The following is a 12,760-nucleotide window of genomic DNA, read 5'->3' as shown; positions in this document are numbered from 1 at the left end:
GGAATTCACGAGCGGCGAGGGACGACGATGTTTAACATTTATCTCCGTCAATGAGCTCTACCGAAAAGCAGGAAGTTGAACAAACGCACTCCCGTACCTTTGTGTACTGCTAATGAATGTACTACACATTCCGAGGTCCAAGGGTCCAGAGATTGGGTAAATCTGTTGCCTGGAATAACCCTGGAATGGTTGAGAATGTTTCAGTAAAGTCCACCAGACCGGGAGCACTTGTCCAACACAATCCTACAAAAACAAACCCAAAGTCTGAACGGATAAACGGCACTCGTCCTGAGTTGGCAAAAAGTGTGTAAGATTAAGTTGAAGCGAAGCCTGATGCTGGAATGGTTGCGATCGTGAACGTCAAAAGGACGCAAATTAACATCGTTGCAATTTAGTTTCCAAGCACTCCACACTCTTCAGCACTCTCTGCCTCTTCAAAGTTTTCCCTTGGACATCACCACTTCACTGTATCCTTGAAGTTAGAACACTTTGTGCAACAAATAAATGCTAATCAGCAGTGGTGTGATGGTGCAGAAGGAAGCTAGCGACTCGCTCCATCTCACTGGCCAGAAATGGGCGATGACAGCACGACATGACCGTCGCACAGCATGGTACCACCAGAGACGAGGCGATTGCATTTTATCTTGCCTTTAGTGCGCTTCCTTCTTGCGCGTAATGGGTTCCCTGCCAGTCCCCAGATCGTAAGCTTGGAACAAACGATAATTCCTCGAACAAACAAAAACAGCGCATTTTAACAGAGCAAAGTGCCCACACCCTGGGAAATGTGCTTCTTTCTTACACCCAAAGGAAGAAATTCCCCTGCAAACAAACGGGATAAAATGATTTAATTGCATTTCGTTAAGTGACAATGTATTTTTAGTGCAAGTAAACACAGTGCATCGTTTGGAGGCATGAATCGTGATACTGAGAATCCACTTACTACGTTCCACCAACGTCAATTTGTGCATTAAGCACGATGGGGATGATATGCAAACGAGGATCATGTCATGTTTTACTATGTATCACAGCTGCATCTGATATACCTCCCTTTCATGAAGTTGTATGTCTTTAATCCCAAGAAAAAATAACGACAATCTTGGTTAGAGTCACGTTAAATAACCTCCTGGACAGCGTCTCAACACACAGCGTCTTAACAAACAGCGTCATCAATCATGTCTTGCGAGGGATTTCCAATGGCCATGTTCCACTTTTTCTTATTCATAAAAGTAATCTTTCCACTCTAGTGTTATTGTTAGAATAGAGAAACTAATCAAACACCATTTGCACCATTCGCCCGTCCATCCGCTTCCAGAGTGGGATCTTCCTTCGAGACAGTGGCTAGCGGTGACCTCCATACTTCTGATTGCCGGAGCAGCCGGAGTAGCCGTCCCACTCGCGCTCAAGGTTTCGTCCGGTGCGCCCCTCGAGGAGCGGATGCAGGTCGCTACCCAGCTGCTCGACACAGTGCCTTTAATCGATGGTCACAACGATCTACCGTGGAACATACGGAAATTCCTTCACAATCAGCTAAACGATTTTCGGTAAGTATAAACTTTCTCTGCCTCGTGTGTCACCACCACGGCCCGTCACAGAGTGTGTCCAATTAGTAACTTTTTCAATTTAGTTCAACTCTGTGGCGGTTCGGCCATGTTCCTACGTGGTCATATCTTGATTTAATGTCACTCTCGCTACGTTTCCGGCTTCCACTCCCGACAGATTCGACGATGATCTCAAGACGATACTGCCCTGGTCGAAGAGTGCCTGGAGTCATACGGATTTGCAACGGCTTAAGCGTGGTCGAATTTCTGCTCAGGTAAGTTCTCTCTGCTCTTCCCAATGCATCTCTTCTTTCGATCTTAAATACAGTTCGGTCGCTTATCGGAAATACGCTATTTCCCCCATTTTTTTTGTTTTGTTGCTTCATACTTTTTCCTCTGCGATCCTGATTTTTAATCAACCACGCTATTCGTGCTGTTTCCGTGCAGTCAGCCCCGCCGCCGCCCTTCGTTCGCTTCTTTCGCCAAAAAACTTTTCATTCAATCAGCCCGAAACCGCAACTTTTTCCGATGACCCTTCAAGCGGTTCACAAGTGGAAAAGGTACTCAAAACGCGATCCTTCTCGAGGAGTTTGAGTTTTTTTCTTCTCGCTCTCGCTCGTTCGTGCAAATCGGTTCCTGCTCCTGGTTTTTATTTCGCCCCTTTTGAGCCTTTCCCGTCGTCCTCCTCGACTACATTGTTGCATCGAGTGACGGATGAAGTACCGTTTCTTCTGCTAAACGGGAAAGAAAAACAAACAGCTGGTACCGGCGTAAAGCACACGTTAACACGGAACACAGCTTTCCGCCATCGGAGAATTGAATTTTCTCTTCAATTTGCCAACGAGTGGCAGAACGAGTCGTACAAGTTGGTAGAAAGTGCGCTACGCAAAAACGCGAAAACCCATTCCGAACTTGTTATTAGTTAGTTTGCTACCGTATTTGTTCTGGTTAAGTACATCGTCGTTTGTAAGGTTTCTGCGGTAGCGTAGAGTAGCTCTTACGTTTAATTTTATCGACTTTCTATGACCCACTGGGTACAAATAGACACTGTTCCTTACCTGCGCGTTCCTGCAACCGATCCTGCAAGAAATAGAACCCACGCAGCAGTGCGGTACATTCTTTACCGAAAGACTTACACTTATCGCCGGGAGCTCACACTTTATCGCTTTGGCATAAAAGCTACGGCTCTTTTTTATCATCGAAATGAAATTCTTTCAAACTTCATTAGGGCTATTGTAATCGTACGGCACAATGTATATCTCGCACAAAAGCGCTCGCAAGACCGTGGCCGGGCAGTAAACGCTGTATACTAATACTCGCCACAGTAGCGTGCCATCATGTGGGTTATTTAGCAAATTATAGCTCATAAAAGCAAGCGTTCGCCGGGTGCTTCGGACTGATCGGAACAACCTGCGCAGCAAACCGTGTGCTATCGCGTCTCTAATCAAACGGTTTTAATGTCGCAGTCGAACAACGAATTTATGTCCTCCGTAAGACCTCCTCCCGTGTCAGTCAAAATCACCTATTTGCGCGTTTCATAGCCTTCGAAGCAATCAGTTTTCGTTCTACTGGACGCTGAACAAAGAACAGTCCGCCCTCTCCCCACGAAGAACGTTCTATTAGCCGTCATCGGTTTAACTTTTGACCGCTTTGGCTTTTGTTATTTGCCCGATCCGAAATCATCACACTCACATCAAGTCTGGTTCGGTTCAGCGCAAACTTTATCTTTATCCCGGGGTACGCAGGCGGATCTACGGTGACCCGAACCTGCGTCAAGGTGCTTCCGGTTACGACTTTTCCCGAAACATTTTCATGGCGATCATACACCGGGGCGGAGAGCGACTTTTTGGGGTTATTAATATATTTTAAGAACCATTAAATTTTATCCCGCTAACATTGGGATAACGCAATCGGTTGGGTTGGAGCTTTTACTTGCAAACCATTTCAATCATGATGCTGCTGAAGGTGACGCACCCCGATCAACGGTCGGAATAGGTTATAGCTGATGCGATCATTTATAATTGAAATAAGGACATAAAACTCCGTTCTCGGCTAATTTACTGATCCCTTTCTCTGTTAACGCTTCATTAAAAGATACTATCAAATGCTATTTTTATGATTCCGAACAATTTTCATATTAAATACGAATGTAATGAATTGAATTTGAAGGCGGCAACAGTTTCAGCAGCTATAAATTTCAATGACAATGCGTTAAGTTCCTCCCAAACCAATCAATTTGTTTCTTCTGACACCGATTAGATGGTATCTTTTTAAATCAAACCTTCCTGTCGTTCATTGCTTGAGCCACGCCACTCGTCTTGTGTCTCGTCGGGGTCTGTGTTTCTCTCCATCCAAAGAATCTGGTGTATAGCTAGGGGATACGAAATGGATACGACCTTCAGATGTTTCCTTTTTACAACATTCAATATCGACAACATTTGCCCACATTACTCTTTCCACATTCGCCTTGGTATTGTTTCTTTAGAGTACACCATTTATCTTACCCCTCCATACACACACCACAAGCCTGACGAGCGTGGAAGAAAAAGTGAACACCATTAACGTACATACGCACGAACGTTGTTTTTGCGTCAAACAGGACGATTGTTGTGTGAACACAATCTCACCAAACAATATTTTTTTTGTTTTTTGGTTTCGTTCTTCACAGCGACGAACCTTTGATTGAAAAATAATGTAAATTAATCTCGATCTCGCTCGCTTTTTACGCTGGCGAGGCTTATCGATCGCGCGTAGTAGCTACCATTCCACCTTCCAGCAACACAGAAAAGTTGGCTTGAATAGCTTGAAAGAATGTATTGTAGGCGTTGAAAGAAACAAAAAAAAAAGGACAATCGGCGAGCTTTGAAAAGCAATGCGCTCAAAATACGCTCCATCGACCATGCTTGGGGTTGGGTGCCGGGTTTTTAAAGGTAGTTAAAATTACCTTACCCACCGAACAACACAACACAAGCTCGGCTAACCGAGCCCGTCCGATGAACCGGAAGTTCCCGGAGCGCACCACGGTTGATGGGAAGCAATTTTATCAAGCTTGTCCTTACTCGCCACGCTTTCGCGACGGTGGCGTAACCGCCTTACCCGGGTCGGGGGTTTTTTTCCCGGTAAACAAGGCGCATGATGACTTTTTAAATCTACTCGCTTCTTGCCACAGAGAGAGAAGGAGAGAGAGAGAGAGAGAGAGAGAGAGAGAGAGAGAGAGAGAGAGAGAGAGAGAGAGCTAGAGGACGCGGAAACGTGGGAGCTGGAGGATATATTAATTTTCACTACACCCTGAAATGGCGCCAACGTGCTACGTGCACTGTACGCAAACCGGGATCGCATTCAATTAATTGGATACACAGGAATACACCACCTTCGCCATAAGGGAATGAGATGGCAGATAGCTGTGCTCGACCGACCTGCCTTAATGTGGGGTCCCTATTAATGTGAGGCACGGAGGTGCTCCAACCAAGCCCCCAACACAAGGTCACTTGCTTGCGCACCGCTTTAATGTACGTTCGAAGTCACGAATTTACGTGCAGACGGTTGCAGATTTGGGATTTTTAGATACACCGTCATCGTCTACCAGCACTTGGAGATGGTTGAAGTAAATTAACGAGATTCGTCGGAATGGTTGCGGGTTTTGCTTTGCATTAAAGAAATAATAGCTAAGCACACGCTACACTTACCCAACACAAACAAGGAATTTCAATTGAGAGTTGGATAATAGATAGGATTTGATAAGAGTAGATGTTTGGCGAACGGGCTGGATCATTGTAATCCATTTACACTCCTCATTTGCTCGATTGAAAGCATAAGCCTGATTTCAAAAGCGAACGAAACCACAGTCTTGATCCTTCGCGATTGAAGGACGTCTCGCGGATCCTTTGTTGCCGCTAATTGTAATGGATCTAGATTATATTTACCTAAACACACTGTGCTAATGCATGTCCTTGTGGGTTGTTATCCGAGTTAATGTAACCATCCAGTCAAAGAAGGGATTATAAGGTGCACTCTCAATAATTACATACGCAGAAGATTTGTAATGCATTTCATTATTTAACTTTACGTTTCGTTACAGTTTTGGGCAGCGTACGTGCCCTGCGAAGCACAGCACAAGGATGCAGTCCAAATCACGCTAGAACAGATCGATGTAATTAAAAGACTGACAGAACGCTACTCTCCTCATCTGACATCCTGTGCATCCACGTTCGGTAAGTAATGGGCTGAAAGGTGCCTTGCCTTAATCATCCATACAAACCCATTAGCGAGATGGGACTCCAATTTCCAACATTCCAAGATTTACATCGTCCCGTTACCGAAGTTGACATTAATTAGCTGCTGGTATCACCTCTTTCGTTTCGTTCCGATTCGACCATTCCATGTAGATATCATACAGGCGCACAAAAACCGTCAAATGTGTTCATTAATCGGTGTGGAGGGTGGCCACTCGCTCGGCGGTTCGCTCGGTGTGCTGCGCATCTACTACGCCCTCGGCGTACGGTACATGACGCTCACCTCCACCTGCCACACCCCGTGGGCCGACTCGAGCAATGCGGATGCACCGAAGTATGACATCCGACACGGTGGACTAACGGCTTACGGCAAGGTAATTGTCTATTTTTGCATTATTACCACTTTTTCCCTAAAATCGATCCCTTCCCATTCCTATCGTACAGAGAGCCACAAGCTGCCCCAGACCATAGGTCCTTGCAAATAGAATTTAATTTTCACGCCAACTCTTTGAACCGCTGCAAAATATAATGCTCCCCGATGAATCGGACCTACACGCGACCGAGCTTCTTTCTAATCTGCTGCACACCTTCAATCGTTATGCCATAATTACAGTCCAAGCGCTCCACGGGGACCATAAAAGATAATTAAGAGATTACTCACGGTTGGCCGGAATGGATGGGTTGCGACGTCCTTCTGGCGACTGCTGCATGTGATGTGGTCGCTTGTGTGACCATCGAAGAGTTAAACACCCGCATTTTCCAAAATTGCGAAAGGATGGCCAGTCGCATCGAACGCAGTATCAGCAGCAGCAGCAGCAGCAGGGAGTCATTGTGGTTCCATCGGTTGGGCCAAACCTTGGAATTGGAAGCTAAATTCACTTATGCACTTTCTAAAGGTCCGTGCTTATGGGAGATTGGTATTTGCTCAAAAGGATTCTTTGCCCTATAATGAGGCCAGCCATATCGTTAGAAAGGTAGATTAAATATCCATTTCCATCAGCATCGTTAAAAGCACCAATTTTTCTAGCAAAATCTCAGTAATTTTGAAAACAATACGTTGCAAGTTATCTTTAGCACAAAGCAGCAGATAAGACAATTTCATTGTTACATTGTTATTGTAAGCATACGTCATCAAGAACTGAATAAACAAGATCAAATTACCACCATTTGGCTCGGCGGGCAAATCAACGCCGATCGGCCAATTAATTATCTTTCGTCATTCCCCGACCCCGGAACTCGAACCGAAGGCAAAACCTTGGCGACAGGGTCGTTGATTGGCTCGCAAACGAGTCGGAGTCCAATTAATTCCAGCTTTCCTATGCCACTGCTGCTGCTGATGCGGTGGAGCTGCTTCTAATTGGCACCGAAATCGATTAAATTGTAATAACCTCCGAGAAAGGTAATCGAATCTGCATCTCATAAAGTGGCAGCGCATTTTATTCATTCTGCTTCATTCCTAACTGCAAGCCACTAAAAGAATAGGGAATATGAATAATTGCCATAAAATGTACTCAACTTATGGAAACTAGCTGTAGAACTAGGCACATTAACAAAACCAACCTAACTGGGGCATCAGTTCAGACTCGGCGCTGCATATTGCGCAGCATGATAGACAAACTTTCTTAATGCAATTTAACTTCATCAGACACACCATTGACACGGGCATAGGACGACGATGCACCATCACCCTGCCCCGGACCGTATTGCTACAATTGACAGCGAGCGGGCATCATTATACTAAACACTCGCTTCCGGGCGGAAGTGCACAAAGCGATCCGTTAATCATAACGAAACACACAAACACAATCAGACGCATTTCCCCTCTCCCCAATTCACACTAATTCGCTTTGGGGCTGCGACTGGAAAATGATGAAAATTTATTCATTGCACTGCTCCTTCACCACTCCATGAGCTTTCCGTGAGCTGTGCTCGGGTTGGTTTGGCCGCGTTTTCGGTTGCTGAAGAGCCAGCTCGTTCCATTGCAAACTGCGGGTGTGTGTATGTCTCTGGGGACCACTTCAGGCACGGCAATGAGCAAATGAATTTCTGTACGCTTTCGGTTATGATTCTGGGACAATAACGACCTCAAGCATCTAATGGTTAGCGAACAATGATTGTCGTTGTTTTGAACGATAAAATTGAGTTGTTGACTTTTATTACAATTATACAATTATACAAATAGATGCAAAGAGTCTCCATTATATATTTATTGCAAATTTCAATAACAATATATAGTAATGGAACCATTTGTCATAGTTTTTATCCAAAAATCTGCACCATCTAATGGCAAAGGATCACTGGCCGTATATACCACCGGAAAGAAATAATGAAAATTGTAATGTTTTCAATTTTCTCTTCAATCCTCATGGCTTCATGCTTTTTTGCTCGCGCAACCAACCTTACGAGAGCGATAGCGACTGCCAAAGCACTATCACCGTGAAACAATTGTTGAACATACGGTTGGAAAAACCGAATTGGTCTTCGACACGCCGTGTACCGGGTACGAATGCTACAAAAAGTCCCGTCCAAAATAACTGCTATATCGGTTTCTGCAACACAAGCACACACGGCCACCACCACCGGCCGGCCGTTACAATAAAACGAACCAGCTGTTCCTATTACAGTGGAATCGCTTCTTTGTTCTTCAGCCCAGTGAACCTCACTTGCCCAATGCCAGCATAGTGCCAACCAGTGCTCGACTCATGCAGGACAATCAGTGTATTGCCAGCCAGCCGGCCAGTTAGTTAGTTCCCTTATCGGAGCTACCCCGAGTGTGTGTACACCATCATACCATCGACAGCTGGTGCTTGTAATATTAGATTCAAAACTTTGAAGCAAGATTCGTTTTTGACCGGGATGGGTTGGATTCAACAGCTCTATCTACAATAGCGGATGCAGGTCACAGCTTTTGATCCCCGGTTTTGTGTACAATTTGAAAAGTATCTATTTTTTAACAGTGTAAGTTCAGGAAATTATTTGAATTCACACGGTTCTGTTGATGCACGACACACTTCATGAACAACTTTCATTGAATATCGTATAGCCAGCGCATCTCCTGGCCAGTGTACGACGTTCAATGAGTCCGCGCACAGAGTCCAAAAGTTTAGCGCAAGAGAGAGATGTTCAAAATTTTTCCAATTAAGATTTTGTCACAATGCTGTTAGTTCGTTGCATGTCAGTGTGTTTCGTATAATGCTGCATCTTCTTTTTTGTGCACTAGAGCAGGAAATAAAAATGAGTTATGCTCCACACGATTCGTAACTCTTTTTTTTTTTTGGCGGAAACCTACACACATGTGTGTCCGTTGTAGGACACCGAATTGGATACCGAATTTGGCCCGGCATATGGCACTGGAACAAGTTGTTAGAAGTTCCCTGTCGCAATGATAACGTCATATCAAACACAGGACGAACACGTAGTTCGTCATCATCCGTTGACCCGTTGGAGGAAGCGCGCGCGCGCGCGTGTTTGCATTGGCTTTCACCCATGTATTCCAGGACAGTGAGGCTTGTTTTTTTGTGTACCGGAAATCCGCTCTTTTTCATATTTCAATTTCAAACTAGTTTAGTTTGTCTCGGTGGGTTCATCGCAGGCAGAGGGCAGCTGGTTCGCGAGCGCGCTGTCCATTTCGGGATAAATTCCCATTTGTATTCCAATTTATGGCTGATAACTTTTTCACTCTACTCCTGTATATCTCTTTCTCTCGTTTCATGATGTTCCAATTTCTGTATTTTTTTTTCATGTTTCACCATCATCTTAACGACCTGTTTTGCACAATCCAATCTACCACACCGCATCGAAACATGGATCATCTCTTCCGCCGGCGTAACTATGGACAGACGATCGTTCGCGAAATGAACCGCCTCGGCATGATAGTGGACCTATCGAAGTCGTCCGTCGGTACGATGAAGGATGTACTGGCGACCTCGCAGGCACCGGTCATCTTTTCCCACTCGTCCGCTCACGCACTGTGCAACTCGAGCCGGAACGTGCAGGACGAGGTGCTCGAGCTGGTGACGAAAAATCGCGGCCTGGTGATGGTAAACTTTTACAACAAGTTCCTGCGGTGCAGCGATAACGCCTCGGTGCAGGATGCAGTGGGTAAGTGGAAATTGTTCATTTCGTTCCTTTCTTTTTTCGTTCCACTTTTTTCATCCTATTTGCATGCACATTCACCCTATCGGCAGCGGTTTGGTATGCCAACCCATGCCGAGCCATCATCCTTCACTGTCACGGCTGATGGCGTTTGGTTGTGGTAGATTGATGCAACCGTCCAACACCGTTGCGGCGCGTGTTGCACATGATTTGTATGAGAGTGCTTCCCGACTTCAGTGACCCAGTGCACTTCCTAGCGCACATTTTCACACATACCGCAAGTGGGTGCGATATCATCAATCGACAGGCTCGAATACTTCCGGGGCAGGGCTGGAACAAACAGGGTAGAGCGGCGCCGCATAAGCGAACCACATGAAAGGGAAGCGGTCTTTTCATTACTCGCGCCTTTCAAAACACGTTTGCAAGCTGTAACGCCCGGATGCGCTTCAAACCGGAAGCAAATAGAAACGAGTCCTTTATGGAAATCGAAACACGGAATGATACAGATCAACGGCGTGTGTAGGATCGGATTTGCAGCGAATCCTGGTGTAAACGGTTAAGCCGGATTGTGGGTCTAGTGCCCATACAAAGGATCTGTTTGGCCCTGTAATTAATCTAGATTCATCCTACGGTACAATCAGTACAATGGGTACTGGCCCTAGTGGGAAATGGTTTCCAATTCCCTTGCAATCATAATAGAAGCGAAATGCAATCTGTTATGCGCATTACAAGATAATACGGATTTGAATTGTCCACATGTGATATCTTTGGGAAGGGGGGTTAACTGTTCAACAAAGGAATGTTTTTACCAATCAAGCTAATGAGCTAATGAAGTTAATTATTTAAAAAGCTTAAGCTACCACCTCCAATACCACGAACTAATGCTTTCCGATTTGACCTATCATAACACACATACTGTCCAGTTCAGTGTAAAAAGCGCTTACATATAATGGTACCAAATGGTGTCCGTCCGCTGCATTTACTTCTTCATCTGCACCACCCACGGATGGTTCATGACGTCTCGCAGCGTGATCCGGGAGCTGCTCGGAATGCGCAGCAGCTGCAAAAACGATAAGACATTTCAATAAACCATTCACACGCCACCCAATGCTCCCCACCCAGCCGCTCGTAAATCATACCTTTGAGATGAGATTAATCGCACCCGCGGTCATGTGCCGCGGATATACGATGTCCAGCCGCCGGATCTTGTCGTACGTGGTTTGGGTCGTCTGTGACTCGAACGGCGGATTGCCGACCAGAAACTCGTAGCACAGGATGCCCAAGCACCACTGGTCGACCGAATCGTCGTACATCTTCCCGTCCACCATCTCCGGTGGCAGATAATCCAGCGTGCCGCACATCGTTTTGCGCTTGTTCGAGTTGGTGTGAGCGGACCAGCCGAAATCGGCCAGCTTGATGTTGTCCTCGTCCGTGAGCAGAATGTTTTCCGGCTTGAGGTCACGGTGAATCACGTTGTTCGCGTGGCAGTAGTTGAGCGCATCGGCCACCTGCGATATGTACCGGGCGGACCGCCGCTCATCGAACCGGCCCTTCGGTGCCGCCTTCAGATGCTTGTACAGCTCGCCCTGTGCAGCCAGCTCGAGGGCCAGATAGATGCGTCGATCGTCGTGGAACCAGGTGTACAGCCGCAGAATGTGCGGATGTTTGAGGCGCGACTGGATTTCGATCTCGCGCAGCAGCTGCTTCTCGACGTGCCATTTGGTCAGCTGCGATTTGAACATCACCTTCATCGCGACCATGAAGCCGGTTTCCCGTTCGCGGGCGAGATAGACGCGCCCGAACTTGCCTCGACCCAGCGCACGCCCCACCTCGAAATCGTCCGTGGACCACTCGTACGGATTCTCGTAAGCCGGATGCTGCATCATTTTGATCGTTTGCAGCACTACCTCCGAATGGGCATTTACATCACCGTCCGTGGCGAACACATCATCATCCATGGTTGGTGTTGATTTGTTTTACACAATTAACCACTGATAATAATTACAATTATGGATTTTTCGTGTGGACTACTGTTGTGGTCGCCTTGCCGCTTGCTGTTTGGTTCAGTTATGGCGGTTGATCGCGCAGTTTTTTGAACAGGTAATTTGACAGCTGCTGTCCAGTGTGGCCAGATTATTTTGGCGGTTTTCGGTAGGCGCATCAAAGTTTTATCGGTAGTTTTCGGTAGGTTAAAACTCGAAACTTAACTCAAGTTGAAAGAAGTGAAAGAAGTGTTAAGCGTGATGGGAGGGGGGGGGGGTACTAATGCGCAAAATTAGAGTTCCATTTCAAAAGAATATGCATCCTTTACTTAGGATATGGATTAGATTTGGTTCAGCGGTTACACAAATGAAGGTCTTTCTGAAGTGTTGATCTGAAAATGGTACTAGGAATTCTAAACCAAAGAATGACTAAGATGCTCATTCTTTTTTCTCAGTGGTGGCAAGTTCTTTTTCTTGGGGCTGCACGCGACCGCTTAGGGCCACTGCAGTGCTCCATTGGATACGATTTTATCGTACGTGCTGTAATTTGATTTTCGCTGGATTATTTAGATTGATTTGATAGCTTGGCTGAGTTTCATCGTTCAATGATTACAAAAAATTGAGATTTTTTCCTTCAAACCCAAATATATATACATCGGTATTTCTGGTCACTTTGCCCACAGGGCAAGGCGAGCTTTTGGCGGCCACCGTCGCAAAACCGTCGCAAAACGTCAAAACCGGCGTCGCATGTACTGCAAACCGACGTCGCCAGCGAGCGAAACTCGCAACGATTTCGAGGCGCTGGCGACGGTCGTTTTTGACGTTTTGCGACGGTTATTAACCTTTCGAGCGAGCTTTTGCCCTGCGAGCCAGTGTGGCCAGATTATATTGGCAGATTTCGGCAGGAGCTCTG

The 12,760-nt window shown here is 46.0% G+C and overlaps 2 protein-coding genes across 3 annotated transcripts in view; one reads left to right on the top strand and one right to left on the bottom strand.

The window, feature by feature from the left end:
• Positions 1–12,760, top strand: part of LOC1278102 (uncharacterized) — a 64,597-nt gene that overhangs the window by 30,021 nt on the left and 21,816 nt on the right. For both annotated transcript variants that reach the window (XM_061660360.1, XM_061660361.1), the window contains exons 6-10: positions 1,313–1,541; positions 1,717–1,813; positions 5,617–5,749; positions 5,924–6,144; positions 9,610–9,871. In XM_061660360.1, the coding sequence (XP_061516344.1) occupies positions 1,313–1,541; positions 1,717–1,813; positions 5,617–5,749; positions 5,924–6,144; positions 9,610–9,871 (942 nt within the window). The remainder of the gene's footprint in view (positions 1–1,312; positions 1,542–1,716; positions 1,814–5,616; positions 5,750–5,923; positions 6,145–9,609; positions 9,872–12,760) is intronic.
• On the bottom strand, positions 10,668–11,974 carry LOC1278103 (aurora kinase B). Its single transcript, XM_317640.6, has 2 exons — positions 11,005–11,974; positions 10,668–10,925 (listed from the first exon to the last, which is right to left on the bottom strand). Exons 1-2 carry the CDS (start codon positions 11,821–11,823, stop codon positions 10,845–10,847), a joined length of 900 nt encoding a protein of 299 aa, XP_317640.4. The 5' UTR covers positions 11,824–11,974; the 3' UTR covers positions 10,668–10,844.

The sequence above is a fragment of the Anopheles gambiae genome, chromosome 3 (genome assembly GCF_943734735.2).
Source record: "Anopheles gambiae chromosome 3, idAnoGambNW_F1_1, whole genome shotgun sequence".
In the NCBI taxonomy this organism is placed as follows: Eukaryota; Metazoa; Arthropoda; class Insecta; order Diptera; family Culicidae; genus Anopheles; species Anopheles gambiae.
This window is presented reverse-complemented; position numbering and strand designations above follow the sequence as displayed.